Source organism: Nannobrachium achirus (genome assembly GCF_963921795.1).
Source record: "Nannobrachium achirus genome assembly, chromosome: 8".
NCBI classification, from domain to species: Eukaryota; Metazoa; Chordata; class Actinopteri; order Myctophiformes; family Myctophidae; genus Nannobrachium; species Nannobrachium achirus.
In genome coordinates, this window is record NC_137817.1 from 36,733,946 (window position 1) to 36,755,072 (window position 21,127).

General features: G+C 41.3%; 1 protein-coding gene across 1 annotated transcript in view; it reads left to right on the plus strand.

The window, feature by feature from the left end:
• ubash3bb (ubiquitin associated and SH3 domain containing Bb) overlaps positions 1–21,127 on the plus strand; it is a 49,383-nt gene that overhangs the window by 19,790 nt on the left and 8,466 nt on the right. Inside the window, exons 2-8 of the mRNA XM_080731199.1 lie at positions 11,542–11,595; positions 13,584–13,770; positions 15,070–15,268; positions 16,990–17,159; positions 18,567–18,775; positions 19,221–19,365; positions 19,513–19,636. Of these exons, the coding sequence (XP_080587325.1) occupies positions 11,542–11,595; positions 13,584–13,770; positions 15,070–15,268; positions 16,990–17,159; positions 18,567–18,775; positions 19,221–19,365; positions 19,513–19,636 (1,088 nt within the window). The remainder of the gene's footprint in view (positions 1–11,541; positions 11,596–13,583; positions 13,771–15,069; positions 15,269–16,989; positions 17,160–18,566; positions 18,776–19,220; positions 19,366–19,512; positions 19,637–21,127) is intronic.

Consider the following 21,127-nt stretch of genomic DNA (forward strand, 5'->3'; position numbering starts at 1 on the left):
GTTGCTTGTTTTCTTATTAGTATTCTTGCAAAATCCGGTGTATTTACACAGCATTGTATGTGTGGTGTTCATTAATATGCACTGTCCCTTCCAAATAAACGTATAAATAAATAAAATAAATATAAGCACAAACCCTATAAAATAAACTGCCTTACTGCAAAAAAGCGACATGAATCATTTTCACAGCTCACCTCGCCGCCTACTAGAGATGATTCTAACTTTGATCAGGCCTCAGTGTAACCTGTGGCATTTGAGGCATTTTGTTCAAAGCGAACCACTCCTGCAAACTTTAGATGCCAATCTCAGAAAAAATCTGTCTTGAATAATATTTAAAAAAAGCTAAAATGGGCCTTCGGCCTGGCGGAGACAAAAAGAATGAATAGCAGATCCACAAGCTCACAGTGCATCGTAATGTGATGCACTAAATTTACAATGCACTGCAGACAGTTCACAGCAGGACCCTTCTTGTGTTCCAATACGTGAGATGTTCCGAACAGGGTGATTGTGGTTGTGGTCTTGAATTTGCGTGCGTGCGTGCGTGCGTGCGTGCGTGCGTGCGTGCGTGCGTGCGTGCGTGCGTGCGTGTGTGCGTGTGTGTGTGTGTGTGTGTGTGTGCGTGCGTGTGTGTGGGGGTGGGCGTAGTGCTTAGTGCCTTGTCTGTTTGTCTTCCTGTCCCGGTGTGTTGAGCAGTCAAACAGGACCTTTGTATGGTTGGAAGACTCACTTTCACATCTCCACCGTGGGCGAGAGCTTCTCGCCTGAGAACCTTTCTCACATTTAGGAGATACAGGTATAACCGCTGAACAAATGGAACCACCCTTCACAAAATGAACAATTCTCAAATGGAACCACCCTTCACAAAATGAACAGGGTTTGCGTGGCTTGGCTGAGGTGTGATCATGATGATGATGAGGATGATGTTGATGTTGATGCAAGCATTTTCCTGCCGTGGGTTTAGTCCACCTTAGGTAAATGTCATTGAATACTAAACTCTTCTGAACAGTACATGCCATGAGACATCAGTCAGAAAGAAATATGATTGTTCATCAGTTGTTTTGATGAATAGGAACATGCACACCTACTGAAGTTATGAACTGCAGTACAGACGTGCGGTAATTTTCCTATATTGGAGATGAAAATATTTTGAGTGGTGAAAATACATTATATATATATTATATATATAGGCCTATATATTGTAATTGCAGGTATATTATGTGAACTAAAAATAAAGAAAAACAAAGTGCATCCACATTAACATGTCCAGGTGCAAGGCAGATAAAGATGAACAAACAAATAGAGTGTGCATGCTGGTAATAATCTATTTTTGCTATTTTTATGACCTTCTCTGACTTCAAAGTTTAAATCTACCAAAGTTTAAATCTACTTATGAAGGTGGATTCTGCTTTTCAATGGGAATGGAGTGGTTTGTTGCCATTTGCCATAAGAAAGGCAAAACAGGGAAAGAAACCTGTGTAAAAAATGCATCTGCAGGACATGTTCAGGAAAAGAGTTGAAACGGCACATCTGTAAGTTATGAACTATACACAGAGACATTCTGAAGTACATATGGAAAAACTAGTTTTCTTTTCTTTTCTTTTCTTTTCTTTTCTTTTCTTTTCTTTTCTTTTCTTTTCTTTTCTTTTCTTTTCACCTTCAGTTGAATTAGAAGGAGGTACTTATGTGACGGGGTGGCTCAGCATGAATGTTCTCTCTCTGTGGTCACCGGCTATATCCTCCCACGCCAAAACACATGTTAGGAATATACCCCTGCAAGGCACGGCTCTTAATTTATACTGTGTAGTACCACAGTGTCGCTTGCCAACAAGAACACATCTACAAGCTAAACATGCAATGGGTTGTTAGCTTGTAGATCAGTTCTTTTTTGGCAAGTGACACCCTTGCACGACAGTTAAGATGTGTTAAATCAGAGGACCAATTAATGATTAAAAATGTCCCCCTGTTTTTTTACAAAAGTTAATATAAGCAGCATAAAGGCTTTTGTTACTGTACAGGCTGTTGGAACATAGCTGAGCCCACATACTGCTCTCTGTGGTCTGCTGGGAGCAGGGGAGAGCAACAGCTGTGCAGCAGTAATGTCATGAGAGGGAGTGAGGGAGTGGCAACCAGACACACTTTAGTGAGGATGACCTGTGTGTGCGTGTGTGTGTGTGTGTGTGTGTGTGTGTGTGTGTGTGTGTGTGTGTGTGTGTGTGTGTGTGTGTGTGTGTGTGTGTGTGTGTGTGTGTGCGGCTGTGCGCGACTGTGCGCGCGCGTGTGTGTGTGTGTGTGCGTGCGTGCGTGCACGCGTGTCAGTTTTGATAGATGCTATGTTTACTATCCATCGATATTGGTCACTTGTTCTCATTGTTGTTACTTAAATCATTCAGTGTTTCAGTGGTGGAAAAAGTAAAAGTATCAATACCGCAATATAGAAATACTCTGTTACAAGTAAAAGTCTTGATATTTTTGGAATTCAAAATGTACAAGTATGAAAGTGTTGGCATCAAAATGTACTTAAAGTAGCAAAAGTAAAAAAATAGTAATATTTTATAGCAGATCTACGGTTATTTTCAAATAGCCTATAGGTATAAAATAGGACTAAAGTGGTTTATGTTTTACATAATATTATAATTTATACCTGCAAAGTAACTTGTAAGTAAAGTTTTCAAATACATGTAGTGAAGTAAATACAATACCTACAATATTTGGTTCCAATATGTAGTGGAGTAAAAGTAAAAAATACTGGAAATTGGAAATACTCAAGTAAAGTACAAATACCTCAAAATTGTACTTAAGTAAATGTACTTTACACCACTGCAATTGTTAAAACGTTTTATTTAGATAACAGGTTGTTTAGACAGATGGTTGGTCGGTGGGCTCATTGTTTACCTGGTATTCTAGTTTCTTTGAGGCACTACATTGTTCTCTCTGCACTCTGCTTATCTGACTATTGACCATGGTGTTTGTTGACTAGAGTTTATGCTTACTCTGCTTATTCCAATCTCACACTCGTAAGTCATTCTGGATAAGAACATCTGCTAAATGCCTAAATGTGTGACTGTGTCTGTGTGGGACCCCCTACTGAGAACCAGTGAGTTAAGAGCACATTCCCTTAAAAACAGCCACTGAATATATATGTATACTGTGCCATTGTACTGACTCGCATAGAATGATTTTGTGTGTGTGTGTGTGTGTGTGTGTGTGTGTGTGTGTGTGTGTGTGTGTGTGTGTGTGTGTGTGTGTGTGTGTGTGTGTGTGTGTGTGTGTGTGCGCGCGCCGTCTGTGCGTCCGTGCGTGCTTGTGTGTGTGGACTGTGTTATTGTTGTATTGTACTGTGTTGAAGTGATTAGCTCTGAACAGTCACTTTCAGGCCAGAGGACGACGACTGCCATTTGTCCAAGTACAATTTTAACTACTACAATTTTGAGGGACTTTTACTTTACTGGAGTAATTCCAATTTTACTTCTACTCCATCTCAGAGGCAAATATTGTACTTTTACTCAATTGTATGAAAACTTTAGTTACTAGTTACTTTGTAGTTTTTTACTTTTATTAACCCTAACCCTAACCCTAACTAGATCGGCTATTGTCAAATATACCTGGGCTATTTGACAATAGCCGATCTACAAGCTCACAAATCTTTGCATAGCGACGCATTGTGAGCGTGTAGATCTGCTATTTTCAACGTATATATACTGTATACATTTCAGCCATTTGAAAATAGACGATCTACAAGCTCACAATGCATCGCAACGCATTGTGAGCTTCTAGATCTGTGAGCTTGTAGATCTACTAGTTTCAAAGGATTTTTATACATTTTATACATTCTGCATGAGTACTTTCTACTTTTGGTACTTTTGTACTTTAACAAACTTTAGTAAATTCAGAATTCCAGACTCTTACTTGTAACAAACAGACATTGCTTAATAAAGTGAAGTCTGCTTCGATCTTTTTTTTTTTTTTTTTTTTTTTCATATGCAAACCTAAAACCAGCATTCATTCAACCATATATGGTTGGTTGGTAGACGGGCAGAGAGAGTGGCGGCGCCGGCGCCGCCCCTAGGACAGAGATAAACAACCAACAACCTGTAAACAACCAATCCTCCCCCATGTATACTCTGTTTGTGGAGGGCAGGCTTTCAGTGACCTTATGGAAGAACATACAGTATGTGGTTGACACCATGTGGACTATGTTAGAATGCAATAGCCTGACTCACATTTGGCTGGATTCTGTGGTTCTGCATTTTGAGTTATTTGTTGTGACTTGGATTTTCTCAAATAACTCACAATTGCAGTTCTGTGTTCTTGTGGGTATATACTGTCACTGCCCATATAAAATGCCAGATGTAGCTGATTCCAGAGCAAAACATCCTTTAAATAAATGGTTTTGCAGGAGCGCATATGATATGGGGGGTTTGATGTCGTCATGGCTATGGGACAGATGCCACAATCATGAAGATTTTATTTATGACTATGTATGATGTTTAGCTGATCATCCATAGCCCTTTCTCCCCGATTTATTATTCTTACTTTTTTGTTGCCATGAATAATTAATAATAACAGTAAATAAGAAATATATATCCACGAGTTTCCTACGCCCCATAGTGCATTGCGCAAACGTCTGCACCGAGGTTCCGCCGCCGATTTACAAGCTCACAACGGGTTGCATCTGCGACGCGACGTGAGCTTGTATGTCTGCTGTTAAACCCGGAAGTTTGGTCCTGATAGTCTCCAGTAAACTCCCGCGGAAACTTGTGGATATATATATTAATGCAAATAATTATAAACAATAATAAGAAAAAACAATAAGTCTAATAATAAAAAATGTTAATAAAGAGTACAACCACTCAACCAGTACCTGTTGGATAATGAACTATATTGTTCCAGGACTGTAGGTTAACCATAGAATAGTTTCAGTTACTGTATGATACTGTACAGTACCCAGCTTTGTTCTATGAGTAAAAGGTGCTGTGAACATTTAATTATTATATTATCTGCAACAATGAATCATCGTGGAAGTGTGCTTCAGATTAAAGGTATTTCCTTATGTTTCCATGTCTGCCTGTGGTTGATGATTTGGTCATATGACCCACTTCTCTTTTCCATATCCTCTGTCATGATTGTGAAAGTGAGATGGGTTTCAGTCAGATAGTGGTGTGTCATACAGTACAGCCCCTGGGTCTCCCAAGTGATAAAAAGATGCTAAACCCACAATGATGGGGTCTGCTGACTGGGTGGGTGTGGGGATGATTTACTGTCACTGCTGTGCGACTATGAGGAAGTGGTTCAAGGCAGAAACACGCAAAATCTTTTTTGCCATCTGTCACTTCTATATTTTCCACTTTTTATCAGGTCACAGACCTGTTCTACGTAACGTCCGGCACCATGAGTGGAAATCTGCGTTACTTTCTCCACATTGGCTGGTCCCATGGCTCTTAACGTATTTTCGATCATCTGCGGACGTGCGGGGGGCCACCGTGTGTTATACAACGTATACTGGAGCATCTCTTGTAATGCTGTCCTAAAAACAAAGTGACCGTGATAATCCACTCCTTTGCTAGGCTTGTTTGAATGTGGCTTGTTACTGCAAAAGTTCTGGGGAAAAATAGATTCGGAGATAATTGACTTTTCGTGGACGTCAATAATATTGACCCGGATGTAGATCAAAATCTCCAGATAGGGAAATAGCCGAATACAGTGTTTGGGAGGCGGGACAAGAGCGAGGACTCAATTAAACAGCGATTAAACAATAATTTCTCATATATTGTCAACGACATTGAGGGCTTATTATTTGGGTAGGTACCTTTTGCTGACAATAGAGGCTTTAGGCTACATGTGAAAACATAAATATTTATGTTTGTATGTCAAACTAGAATGAATAAAAATCGCATTTATTTTGGTGTAATTTATTATTCTTTGTTATGATAAAGAAAATTCCTGATGTATAATGACTTTTGTCATATCTAATTTCTCTTTCCCTCTCTACCTTTCAAATACAAAGTTGCCACACACATACACGCATGCGCGCATATGTGCTTATGTGCATGTCTCTCCTCGCTTCATATCTCACTCACTCTCACACACACACACACACACACACACACACACACACACACACACACACACACACACACATGCACGTACAGTATGCCATTCTCATGCACACTGTGTGCACATGTGCAGAACATTGGTGAAGTGACAAGTTGAAGTTTAAAAAGGTTTCCTTATAAGTATTTGAATTATTCTGCTTTAAATAAAGTAATTATCTCTGCCAGGCCTGAACATCCGGGGCAGGGATTATGTTTTCTTCCCTGTGGAATGAGACTGTCTGTCTGTCTGTGAGCAGCTAATCTCAGACACACACTGCTGCACTGATTGGTGTGAAACTTTGCACACTCCCAGTAGAACAAAGTCCTGATTTAAGTCACTTCACAAGGTCATGCTTATACTCTTTTATTGCTCTAGTCTATTGCTTGTTCTCCATCAAGCAGGATGATTGTATATGGCATGCGTTTGTATACCTTTTATTGATGGTGTCACATTATTCATATACTGTACATAATATTCAGTGGAAAGGCAATAAAATAGAATATGCCTATTTCTTTTAGAAACACTAGAGGTTTTGGGCCTGTAACAGAGAGGTCCTCTGTTACTTATGTTTGCACGTATACGTAACTTTTATTTATTGAATAATATTTGCACAGCATATTGGCATGTTAGGTGTTTGCACGGTGTAATTTGCACAGTTGTATTTTAAATGCAGTCATGATTTTATTGATTGAAGACTGAACATTTTTAGTGTTGTTTCCTGTCCAGTGGATCCGGCCACTCAGCCAATTAGTTCCACCTGGGGAGACATAAATGTTTGGAGATGATCATGATGAGCAAGTGCAAAAGAGATGAATGTACATATGTATGATAATTGAGAAGTGTAATAATGTTGAGTGATTATTGAAAGCTGTTGTGTTCCAGTATAATAGGGCTGGACCAAGAGGGGAGGTTGTGATGTGTATTTAGAGTGGTTATATGGTTTGTTGTAAGTAGGGTAAGGCTAGAATTATTGTGTAGTTCATGGATACTTTTAATATACTTTTGTGGGTTAAAGGACAACTTTGTTTTTTTTACAACAAGGGTTCACATTTTAGATTGTAATTAGAAAAAAAGAAAAGATGAGTGTTCTAAAATATGAACCCTTGTTGTAAAAAACAAAGTTGTCCTTTAAAGATATTTATGTTTTTATTGTGTGTTTATTTATATATTTATTGTATGCTTTATCTACACCCCTTAGAATGGTATAGTCCAGGCTCATTGGCTCATGGATAAATGCTAATATATGGACATGCTCATGTCTGCCTGTCTCGAGAACCAATGCTGCGGTGTAAACAGCAGCCAGTGGTGGAGTAGAAGTAAAATTATTGAAAATGGGAAATACACAAGTAAAGTACAAATACTCAAAATTGTACATAAGTACAGTACTTAAGTAAATGTAGGCTACTAGTTACTTTACACAACTGTTTACACCGCAGCAATGGCGGTGGCGCCCTCTACAGGGGAGCGCTCAGGAAAAACGCTCTATATGGAGACCTGTATCTGTCAATCCTTGTCACCTTTAATGCCCATATATGGAGATCTCTGATGTCATCAGTAAATTCCCATATATGGACATGCCCGCTTTTGTGCCCATATATGGATCTGACTGATTTGTTTGTGCTTGATGCCATGAAGACACATTGAAATTAGACAAAACACTCCATATTTGGGCGTATTTGGAAACTCTATATGGCTATGGCTGAGCGTGACAACGTGGTCAGTCTTCCTGCCCGTCCGCCTTCCCTTAAGCCAATGTTAATATATGCACCTTATGCATAATCTATCTATAAATGCGAGAAGTCTCTGTGTGTCTGTCTGTCTGTCTGTGTGTCTGTCTGTAATCCTCGTATCTCGAGAACCGTTCGTCCCACCGGCTTCAGATTCGGCACGCGCGTTCCCCGCCGCGGCACGGAGTGCAGTGCCGGGTCTCGACCCGACCCGACGCGCGGTTTTCCCGAACCGGCGCGAAACGTTCGGAATCTCCTTATGCGGGGTTGATTGTTGACATCAGGCTGTTCCGGAGGAAATCGGCGCAAGCGCTGACTCATTGTGACATCACTCATAAAAGGCTCTGACATCACGTACGCCACATGAGTCAACAAAAAATCTCTGAATATCTCCATATATAGCATATATGGGCATAAAATGGACGCAGAATCACAAAGATCTCCATATACGGGCATAAAGGGACACAGACAGACGGATACAGAGATCTCCATAAATGGGCATAAAATGGACGCAAATGGCATATATGGGCATAAAATTTACGCAGAATCACAAAGATCTCCATATACGGGCATAAAGGGACACAGACAGACAGATACAGAGATCTCCATATATGGGCATGAAATGGACGCAAATAGACAGATATCTCCATATATGGGCATATATGGGCATAAAATGGACCCAGAACTATATCTGCAGTGATCTCCATATATGGGCATAAAATGGACGCTGACAGACAGACAGATAACAGATATCTCCATATATGGGCATAAATGGACACAGGCAAACAGATGGTCAAAACGGGTCCTATGACAACAGGTATAATGGGGTTTGCATTAAAGGGCGGGGCATTCATTCCCTATTTACATCGTTCCCGAGTTGGCCAGGTCGCCGACTAGACGCTGGGCCGCCCGAAGCTTCTAGTATGTTTAACTATAGGAATATTTGATATATATATATATATATATATATATATATATATAATACCTTTTATATACATTTATACCTATTTGACAATAGCCGATCTACAAGCTCACAAATCTTCGCATAGCGACGCATTGTGAGCGTGTAGCTCTACTATTTTCAAACATTTTGTACTTTGGCTGCTTCAAGTAGCCTACGTTTTGAGGTCAATACTTTCACTCAAGCACATTTTGAATTCCAGACTTTTGCTTGTAACAGAGTATTTATATATTGCAATACTTTTACTTCATAAATAATATGAGTCCTTTTTCCACCACTGCTGACCTCACAGGCAGCAGCACAAGCCTCAGAGGTTGTCTGGTTCCCGAAGGAGGAAATGGCATTATCATTTATACGTTCTTCTCCCCTGAGCAGCTGCTAATGACATTCTGGGGGCCTAATATGAATAATCTAATAATGTAGTCCTCCAGCTCCCTTTCTTCTTCATTATTGTAACTGCAGCTCCAGGTGTTAGCGCTGCTCTCCAGTGAAAATGTTGTTGCGTTTGACAGTGGTTACACCAGGAACTAACTAACCAACTAACCAGCTAAGTAACTAACTAACTCATTGTTTCTCAAGGGGTCCTTGAGGGAGTTCCAGGGGGTCCCCAGCTAAATGATAGATAACGAGTCTATTTGGTTCCATTTATACTCTCTCTGATTTTACAATATAAATTGGGATCCCAGGGATATCATATCAATGCCATCAAATGGGGGTCCATAGTATAATGCACGTCAAACTGGGGGTCCTTGAAATTAAAATGGTTGGGAATCAATGCTAGAGCCCTAAAACCTCTCTTCTGGGGGTCCCTGGCGTATCTTTCCAAATGTAGGTACGCGGGCTGTGTCAATTTGGAGGTCCTACATGAAAAGGGTTGAGAACCACTGAACTAACTAACTAACTAACTAACTAACTAAATAACTAACTTGTGCATACTGTCTGTCTGTCTGTCTGTCTGTCTGTCTGTCTGTCTGTCTGTCTGTCATTGAAAATGCATTTTTCACAAATATTCTCTTTTTGTATATTTTGAAATGTGGAAAAACAGTAAAGAAGCTTTAGCTAAATGGGGTTTAGGGGGACCAGTACAGTATGAACCTCATCTTTCAGTCTAATGGTGACGTTGGAGTAATCCCTTGGTGATTTATTCATACTTCTATTCAGTTACTGCTCTTGTTCAGAGAGTTGATTTCCATCTCTTCTTCTTCCTACGCACAGTGTTATCTTCCTCCACTCTACCCTAGAGGCGTTTATTAGAAACCGATGTTTCCTTTGACTCAGGATTCATTGTTCCTTCAGAGGACTGTTGGCTTATGTTTGGTAATTATTTCGACTGCTTCTGTAGTTGTTGACATCAGAGCATTAAAAAACAAACAAACAAAACCCATCATGAAGTAAGCTAGTATTTATTCTGCTCCAAAGTTTGGGAGTGGTCATCAAAGTTCCCAGTTCAATCTCTGTTTAAGGACACATCGCGTCAAAGTACTGCTCCCAACGAAGAGATTGGTGTCTCGCATGGCTGCCTCCGCCAATGCTGTGTATGTGGGTGAATGTGAGTCATACACCATTTACTCCCCTCCAATATCTGACCAAAAAGGACCTTTCATCCATATTGGTGTTGAATTTTAGAATATAAGTTTTAATCATTTAAACATGACTCTTTCCAGCCTTTATCTCCTTTTCTGTATTGCTGTCATTAGTTTACAGCCAATTGCTGCATCCTCTGGCCTTCTCGTGGACCCAAATGTTTTAAAGCTGGAACTTTAAACATATTTTAAATCCTAATGGTTTTCTGAAAAACTTGTTTATTTATCTGTGGTGCTATAAGAATTTAATGTCAAGGACCCCTAGAATTATATGTATTTGACCACGGACCCCCATCTCAAAATATTTTGTTCCAGGGACCCCCAGAAGCAAACATTTGATTTAATTTGATATATTCAAAGATTTGCACAAACTTTAACGTTTTTTCAAACATATCAGATCTAAAAGCTCATAGCGTGACATGCATTAGGCTACGGACCCCCATTAATGGCATTTATATCTCTGAGACCAATTTATATTTTAAAATCAATGTTAATTTGTACAACAAATGAGTGTATATGGGTCCATTTGGTCCCATTTCTACACTCTGTGAGTTATGAACCCATAAGGGTCCATTTGGTTCCTAACTATCATTTAGCTGGGGACGCCCTGGAACTCCCCCAAGGACCCCTTTGAGAACCAATGCTCTAGGTCAGGACATGAAACCTACGGATTAAAGCGAGAGACTGAGTCATGGCTGCTTCGCTATTTGAAACTCTTTCTAGTGAGTCAGAACCCCAACAGGTGTTTAGTGAGTCAGAATCTAGTATCTGATACAGTAGTTGAGAGATAATCAGTCTCTGCTTCTTGGCTCGTTTAGAAGGGAGAAGTGAGACTTGAGACAAAATGATGCACTCGCTGATAAGTCTAAAAGTGAACTTCTCTTTGCTATTCATAGTCGTGTGAAATAGCATATTTGCACTTTCAAATGTCTTATCATATGTTAAAATGAAGGGGATATCCGCACTCTCTTGAACTTTAAAATGTATTTATTTATTTCATAAGCACAGTAGAAGCAGTCTATTTAGAGAAACGGACACGTTTCGGCCTAAAGGCCTTCCTCAGCGTTTCAAACTCATATGATCATTATGTTAACTCATACATGATTGTCCTGATTATTACGTATAGTGATCATGTTGATATGTATAAAATTAACACATGTTTTCTCTGTGTGTTCTACAGATTAAAAGCATTAGTATCAACGGGAGGCCGCAGTGTCCAAGCAGCATGTGACTGGTAAGGTGTGATACACATATTACGCACCAAACAAGTGGCATTATAATGAACTGCACTGCCCTCTTCTTCTACACAGTCAAATCCTCTGTGGTAGTTTAATTCTGAAGAGAGAACAAGAGTGAGCCATTAGGCCGTGTTGGCAAGCTGTGGTGCCCGGAATATATTATCACGTTTAACAAAATGCGTGATCCTGTCCCCCGTCTTAGGCAATCACAGGGCGTCTGAGCCTAGGTGTCTGCATGCCATGCTAATGAAAATGCAACTAGTTGCAACTACTTGCAATCATTATCCCCAAATGGCAGTTGCAACGAGTTGCATTGTTGTGACATGGCCTTAAAACTATTCTGTTGCAAGGAGTCGCGACTAGTTGCACTGGTGCGGTTTGGCCTCTAGATCAACACTGAGGATTTTACTGTTTGTAGAGAGGTGTTTCCAACACTTCCTTAATGAAAATATGTTTGCGTTGACCTTAAAAAGAGTGTAATTGATCGTTAAAAGGTTAAAGCTCTACAGTATATGCAATAGTAATCATTGCTATAGAGTGTTTGCTCAGTATCAGGGGTCTTCCCATCTCTCCAGCTCTATAGTAAAGTGAGAATACATTTTCAGGTTGGTATACCAATTTGATCTAATCAGGAGAGATAACGCATACATACAGGATACAGGACAAACACGTGAAATTGGAAGTGATCATGATGAAACATAAACAAAATATAAACAAAAGCCGAACAGACAAATTGGAACTGGAACAAATGTAAGTTGATACATTATCTTTGTGGAGTTCTCTTTCCTAATTGGATGAAATTGGTGTATTGGTGAAAATGTATTTTCTAAATGATGAGATGGGATTATTACTGAACACTATATCGGAATATAGAACTATTTAACACATATGTTGCGTGTTAGTGTGTGTGTGTAACACATCTTGAATGGCAGTTATACATACAAAAGGAAATAGCATGCCATGATAGCATATAGTGGAACTTATAGCCAAGACATCAACATATCATGCATCTTCAGTAGTGATGTGTCGTTCATGAGTGATTAGTTCATAAGAATGAATCACAAGAATAAAGGTGACTAATCAACTATAGAAATGATGGATGTTGTAAAGGTGACTAATCAATGAGGCCTACTAATTGGTATTATGACAAGTATTTTGCTGTCTCTGCTATAATTGGCAGCCGCCACATATGACGGAGATGCTGTTACTTATAGCCATTGAGTACTGAGTTACATGCTTATTGTATCATGAAGACATGCCATGAGTTTGTGAATATAACCATAAATGTACTTTTAACACATCGGGTGCCCAGAATTATTCAACGTTTTAATTTGCTGGTGCCTATGGCAACGCGTCATTTTACCTACCTTCGAAGTACTGGCGAGAAAAGTAATCCGAGTAAATGTAATCCAAGTATGTCCTGTTTATTTCGCGAAAATCTTTTCTTTCAGTCAGGACCGTTTTTTATCAATTCTAAGCCACAGTGTTTGTGTTACGGCCGGTAGAAGAGGCTGCCGTTTTGAGAAAAAAAAGAAAAAAGGAAGAGAATCCGGAGAAAACAGCATTTTTGTGCAGCCGCTAAACAGGAAGTCAACGAGACAGACAGCACGTCCGGGTGACGTAATTTCGCGCTTCATGTTGGGAAATGGAGTTTGTTTCATCACCGCGGTAGCCAAGTGCAGCAGCTACAGTACAGTATAGTTTACTGTACAACGCGCCGAACGCGTCGTGGGCACACGTAAAGATCAAAGAGATTGGCGCGTGGGCACCACGTGGGCACCCGATGTGTTAATATGTGTGGCCCTTTATGCTCTCCTTTATGTGGACATGCATGAATAAATTGTTATGCGTGTGTGTGTGTGTGCGTGCGTGCGCACCTGAGTATGTGACCCGTGCTGGAGTGCGACCTGTGTGTGCATGCACGTGTTTGTGTGAAATGTTTGGGAAAAGATTGCATGTGAAATGTAATGCCTATACCCCTCAGGCTGTTCTCGCACGTTGACGATCCGTTCCTGGATGACCCGTTGCCCAGGGAGTACGTCCTTTACCTGAGACCAAGCGGACCTCTGCAGAACCAGCTCTCCCACTTCTGGCAGCAGAGCCGGGTGAACTGTGGCAAGAACAAGGCCCACAACATCTTTCCTCACATCACCCTCTGTCAGTTCTTCATGGTGAGTTCCCTAAGTCGTTTTTCCTAGGAAAGCATACAGACACTCGGACAGGAGAGGTCATTTTTGGTACACTCAACACTTTTTAAATCTCTTTAAAACAAGGCAAGCGCGCCGACAGCAAGCCCCTGAGGCTCGTGAGGTGCACCTGAGTGAGCCACCGGGTGAGCGAGCGCCCACGGTGAGCTGTCGATGGCCTTGCACATCGACGAGCGAACCATCCGCGTAGGCAAGCTGAGTAGGCAAGCTGTGGTTGACGGGTTATCCCGTAAAACAAAATGAGTTCTCCCCTCCTGCATGTCAGCCAATCATGGGGTGTCTGAATTCAATAGTCCGAATGTAGCCGCAAATTGCAACACTAGATTTTTTTATAATCAGATGAATCTAGGGTTGCAATACCTCCCATAGGCAGCCAATGCATCAAAATGATTTTTGCTTTCTGATTGTATTAAACAACGTCAAACTCACCAATATTGAGGCTCTATGGAAAGCTTGGAATTTACTCTTTCTATCAGCAAAGGGTTTGTTTCATAAAAAAAACAGCCGTAGACATGTTATGAGCCTGTTTCTATCAAGAAATTTGGTTCAGGTGATCATTTTTTTCTAAGTCCTGGAGTTTGGAAGCGCTCGTGGAAAATCGCTCAACGGTCCTGTGACCAGCTGGTTCTAAATGTCACATAATGCAGGAGGCAGCGGGACGTTGCGTTATAGAAGACGAGCGCTTCCGAAGTTCAACACTTAGAAAATAAACCATGTCTGCTCGGATTTCTTGACGGAAAATAAATGTTTACGGTGAATTTTTATGAAACAAACACTTTGCAGATAGAAAGAGTAAATTCCAAGCTTTCCATAGAGCCGCAATATTGGTGAGTTTGACGTTGTTTAATACAATCAGAAAGCAAAAAATCGTTTTGATGCATTGGCTGCCTGGGAGGTATTGCAACCCTAGATTCATCTGATTATAAAAAAATCTAGTGTTGCAATTTGCGGCTAGTCCGAATGCAATCCTACGAAATACGGTATGGCTTCCCTGACACGTGGGTGCAAATATCATACAGTAAATCTGTTCTTTATCTGACACACTTGCTTGATTTTGTGTCATGTATTCATAGTATTTGCTGACATGCTGGTGATTATCATTAATGTGGCACTGTCTCCCACTTTACTGTCCATCTCAACAATAGAACGAACCTACAAGGGAAGTGGAATACCCATGGGTGAAAAATGAGCTATAGTTGAATCCCCTGGTGTCCCTGAGTGTGACGATAACCCCCATCCATTCATTCTTCTGCTTCTCCACAGTGTGCGGACCAGAAGGTGGAGGCTCTGTGTGAAGCTCTGCAGGTCAGCGTAGCACAGTGGAGAGGTCGCTTCCCCAGTCCACTGCCCCTGGAGCTCTACACCTCCTCCAACTTCATCGGTCTCTTTGTGGAGGAGCAAGTGGCCGACATTCTCAAGCAGTTTGCGACAGACTTTGCTGCAGAAGCTGCCAGGAAAGCAGGTGGGAGAAAACAATGGATGGGGGGGAGGCTCTGCACAGGGGACTTGGTATTGTTACATCTTGAGTATGAGTACATGAGAGTCAAATTATTTGTCGCTCCCTGGTGACATACTGTAAATAATGCTGAGCCTATGAGCCGCACAGCAAAGAATTTATTAATCCTTAATAGAACAAATCACCAATTTCAACCTTTTACACTCAAAAAGGCTTTGAAATGGAATGGTGGTACCCTTAATCTGTCCTCTGCTGTTCTCTCTTTTATGAGGCTTAATTCAGCCTTCAGGGTTGGTGCGCCAGTAACTTATCATCACTGTCAGGTGGTGCAAACCTTGTAGCCTATGTCCAAAATGGTTACCTTTCAGGAAATGGAAAAAAGATAACCTGTGTTCCATTGGTAAATATAAAACCCATAGACAGACCTGAGCACTTTCAAATTGTTCAAAAATAGCAGATCTATATGTTCACAATGCTTCACGATTCGACGTGTTGTGAGCTTGTAGATTGTCTATTTTCACTACACTAATTGAAAGACGGGCATTCATTTCCAAAATAAATAACGTAAAAAGTTTAAATCTAGCGATTCAAGGTTTGTGCCTGACAGCGGTGATATTCACACTCTCAAGCTGGAATGTTACCCTTGCATCCAAACCAGGTCAATCATCCTGTTCCATGTAACAGCACCAGTCAACTACTGGCCAACATGTCTGCCTTTGATGCATTTAGGTCTGTACAGAGATAATGACACTTGATATTTCTGATAACTGTCATCAGGCAATACATAATATTTTTGAAGCGGTGAAAACCGCTTCCAATGAATGGCTTTGTGTGTATCACGCCCATATATGGTCATTTCAGTCCAGAATGAACAGGCTTTTTCAAAAACAGAATGTCCGTTTAATTACCATATATGGTGATCTCAGTCCAGAATGAACAGGGTTTTTCAAAAACATGTTACCTTATGTCCATATATGGTCACTCCAGGCCAGAATGAACAGGTTTTTCCTGTCCCACAGAATGTCCGTTTAATTACCATATATGGTGATCTCAGTCCAGAATGAACAGGGTTTTTCAAAAACACAAAGTATGTTACCTTATGTCCATATATGGTCACTCCAGGCCAGAATGAACAGGTTTTTCCTGTCCCGTACGTGTAAAATATCAGTCCAGAATGAATAGGCTTTTTCAAAAAGCAAAATGTCGATGTCCCTCCCGGTTAGATGAATGGATACTTTGAGGATTGGTCAAGCTTCACATGATAATTTGGCCTTCAGGGTTTAAAAAATGTAGTAAGCCACAAATACATTCAGAATAGAGGTTTTATCTGTCCACCGCTTCACTTCGAACCGAGGTTTGATTTTTTATTTCAGATTTTGCCTTATTAAATGGCATACAGTATATCTTGTGGTATTCAGGTTTAGCTTACTGTGATTCAGAATCAGTTTTATTGTCACATCACAGGTTTACAGAAGTATAAAAGTGGGTGAAATTGGTTTTCGTGCATAGCATGGGGGGAAAGGAGATCAAGCAAGAAACAATCACACCCAGTGTGAAGTGAGCGGCGCTATTTATGTGAATACATGTGCATGATATACTTATGGACATTAGTTAAGGTGCATAAAAGTCAGTAAATCCTTAACCCCCAAATGGGCTATCAGGTTAGGTTTTTACATGAGGAGTGTGATTGACCGGTGCAGGTAAACACAACCAACTGTCTCTTTCAGAGGTCCATGTGGAGCCTCATAAGAAACAGCTCCATGTGACCCTGGCCTATCACTTCCCAACCAATCACCTGTCTTCCCTGGAGAAGCTGGCCAAGGGCATTGAAGTCAAGCTGGGCTGTGATTGGCTGGCGGTCCTCTTTTCGCGGGACATCCGCTTCGCTAACCACGAGGTAGGAACCCACTGAGTAGTCTGGTCCATGGGATCACTCACACACGTTCCCCACGATATGAGTGATCCCATGTGATCAGTTTGGCAACGCCAGGTTAGGAACCCACCAATGAACTACTTGTAATCACACTCTGTACATCCCTGTCCAGGAGATAGAAAGTGTGTAGAAAGAAAGTGTCTTCTCTTAGTGCAGGGGTCTTACACGTTTTTCAGGCCAAGGACCCCTTAGTTGAGAGAGAGATGAAGCAGGGACCCCCACATCCTTTTCATAGATTCCATATAGTTTCATCGTCTGAGAGCACAATCATCAGTGTATTTTGGATTCATGTAAATTTGTGTTTTCAGATATTCAACCACTTAAGCCGTCATTACCTAATAAATTTGACATTTTACTTTGTACTTAGTGTGCTCTTTTTCCCCTCTACACCAAACCTATTTGCCGAAAATAGCCGATCTACAAGCTCACAAAGCCTCGCGCTGCAAGGCGGTGTGAGCTTGTAGATCTGCTATTTTTGGCTACGGTTCCCAGAATATGGACTCCAGGGTTCAAGTTGTTAATATAAAAAAGATTGGAAAATTTGCAGGACCCCCTGTAGTAACTCTGAGGACCCCCTAGGGGTCCTGGACCCCCTGTTGAAGACCCCTGTCTTAGTGGATTAACAGTTTATGTATGGGGGCACATTGCCCTCTATTGGCATAATTGGTGCACTGATGCTGAAGCTTAATGAAATTAACTCATAAAGGCACTGCTCACTTCACACTAGGTGTGATTTTTTCATAGACTAGCCAAAGAGCGAGGGATTATGTTTTCACTCCTGTGAGTCTGTCTGTCTGTCTGTCTGTCTGTCCGTCTGTCCGTAAACGGCTACTCTCTGCGTGAAACTTGCACACACACTCCCAGTAACCACCCCAATTCTTTCAAACCGGCTTATAGTGCCAACATGATTTTTCTACTGCTACAGATACAAAACTCACCCAGAATGTGTACACCTTATCTCTGCTGTCATGTGATCAAGATGTAGCTGACAGAGTTTTCATATTCCATTCTGATTGGCTACGACTGGCTTTCAAAGTTTGTGGCCCATTTTGCCAAGAGAGATCTGCCACCCCACGTTTCAAATCAGCATTAAATCTCAAACACATGCAGCCCTGTTGAATTATACATAGGATTATACATTACATCATGTCTGTTTCGTGTGTTTGTCTGCAGTACTTATATAAGTTATACACCACTGACTAATGGACTTGTTGTGTAGTCGCCTCATACTTTACATATTTAAATTACTGTTCCAGGCTACGTGCTTCCTCCAATCAATTCTCACAGCAATATGATCATTTTATGCAAACAGAAACATATCCCACAAGAAAACATCCAAACGCAGTGTTGCTGTGGCCTCTCCTTCCACAGAGCCTGAGGGTGATGTACCCCTATGCCCCCCAGAATGAGGATGAGCTGGAGCTGGTCCCTGGCGATTTTGTCTTCATGTCCCCAGTGGACCAGGGTGTAGCCAGTGAGGGGTGGGTGTATGGGACCTCCCTGGCCACGGGACTGTCTGGCCTGCTGCCCGAGAACTACGTCAGCCGAGCAGATGAGTGTGACACCTGGGTGTTCCATGGGTGAGTGGAGGAACCTCCCTAAGAGGACAGTGTTAACCACTTAATCTCCTGTAGTCTTAGATCAGTGGTTCTCAAACTTTGAAATGTGAAGGCCTCCCCTTAACTTTGTGTATAAATGAAACCAAATGGACCTGTTAGGTTAGGTTCCATTTGGTTCCATTTGTACACTGTCAATGTTGCAGATAAAGGATAATGAACATTTTGTCCCAGCAGGGCAACTGATTCTTCTCTTCCTTTAAATCTTTGTTAACATTGTAATTTTCCCCATACCGAATTAATTTATTTCAGTTCGGGGAGTCACAAAATCTCTTCAGCACCGAACCTAACTGATTCTCTCTTCACTTCGGTCTGTGTAGTGTAGTGCCTGGTGTTTTGACTGGAATTCATGTATGAACAGTGTCATTAAAATGCTCTTATTAAACGTACATGAACTCTGCTCCCGCAGATCTCATTCGTTCTTCAGCTGTGGGCCCTCAGACAAGGCAGTGAAGGACAGAGGCATGTTTGACGGACTGCTGGACAGCCGTCGCCTTGACAACACGAGTCCTGGGGACACACCGGGTCTCAGCCTCATCTGCCATCCTATGCAGGTCAGAGTGACAGAGTTCAAACTGGACCATCTGTTCTATCAAGAATAGAGAGGAGCACATGGTAAACATACTGCATGAAAACCCTTTTTTCTGATGAAGCGCAATCTCTCTCCCTCTCCGCTGCCGACATCTTTTGATTGACACCAGGTCCTGCGAATCAGCAGTGGCCATTCCCGGCAGCCCAAGCGGACGCTGTTTGTATGTCGGCATGGAGAGAGGATGGACGTGGTGTTTGGTAAACACTGGCAGTCGCTATGCTCTGACAGTAAAGGTGAGAACCTCCCCATACCACCCCACCCCAAATAAGACACAACACATGATTCTTCTTCCTTTTATATGGGAAGCCTTCCACTTGTATTTTTGAGCGATGCTAAGAGCTCTTACATCCGCGTCTGTATGTATTAGTCAGGTTCCTTATGTATTTTTGTCGGATTTTTTTGAGGATTTGTAAAACTATACATTTTTGGAATCTTCAGAGCATGGGGAATCCAAAAATCAATGTTTCCATTTGCACAGACACCTGCAAAGCCGCCATTTTGGACGTTCAAAATGGCCGACATAAAATACATTATTTGTGCTATCTTGGCTTCTAGACAACCTAGAAACTTAATTAAACATGCCAATCCTATGTTTTCTGGGTCAAGGAATCGAATGAGTAAATGTTGGGTGTAAAATGTTCCGGACCCCCACCCCCTTTCTGGGGGTTATCTATTTTGGGACCTCCCAGAACATTACGCCAGCCAGTTAATGTCCTAATTTCATAAAATTAGAGTTGTTTTGTAGGTTTTAAAACCTCCTGGGCTCATTTATTGCACTTTTAAAGCAGCCAGAATAATCCTTCTGACTTTTGGTTGGGGTCTTTCCTCACCTGGGACCCCCAGACAGACCCCTGAGTCTGTCTCAGTAATCGCTCTGCTCCAGAACAATGTTAAATTAGATCATAATTGAAGCATAAAAGTTGTTGTAGCTGGGCTCTGAAAACAAAAAGGAGTAGTAGCAAATACCAGGGTTCTTCCACAGGGGGTCCGGGACTCCTGGGGGGTCCTCAGAGTTACTACAGGGGCCCACCAAATCTTGATGGGATTTGAAACTTTGAATGTTTTTATGTATTCAGGGTTTATGTACCGATGTTTCTGATTGACATTGGCACATTTCACTCAGGTTTTTTCATCTCACTCATGTCACTTTGTCTGCTGACCTCACTCAGCAATGAAATATAAATAAACGAAAATAAAAATAAAACAATTCAGAGGAGGCAAGCAGCGATCACCCCATGATGTGCACTGCAATGTAGTTTCAAATGCACTACATTGCAGGCGCTTTTTGAGAGTAAAAAACTAAAAAAGAAGAGGAAGACACGTGTGACGTGCATGATCTGGGCAGATTGCCCCAGGAAATGTGCCAATCTCAACCCAAAACAACGGTATTGTACTTTGATGGTTTATTAGTATTCTCAGTATTATTTATAACATTTTTGTGTTGGACAGTTATGGTTGACAGGTGTTACTGCTGGGATTGCAATATTTAAGGTATTGCAACTTCATATTTTGGGACACGCAGACTAACATGTCCATTTATTGCACTGCACTCACTGACAACACAACACAACACATACCCACCTCTGTGTTATCGTCACCCCAAAACCCGCACCCATCCTCTTAAAGAGCCCATGTTCAATTATGCCCAAGGAGATTCACTACAATACAGTAATTTCAGACATGCAGGATCGTCTTTATCATCGTCATCTTCAATGTCCAACCTA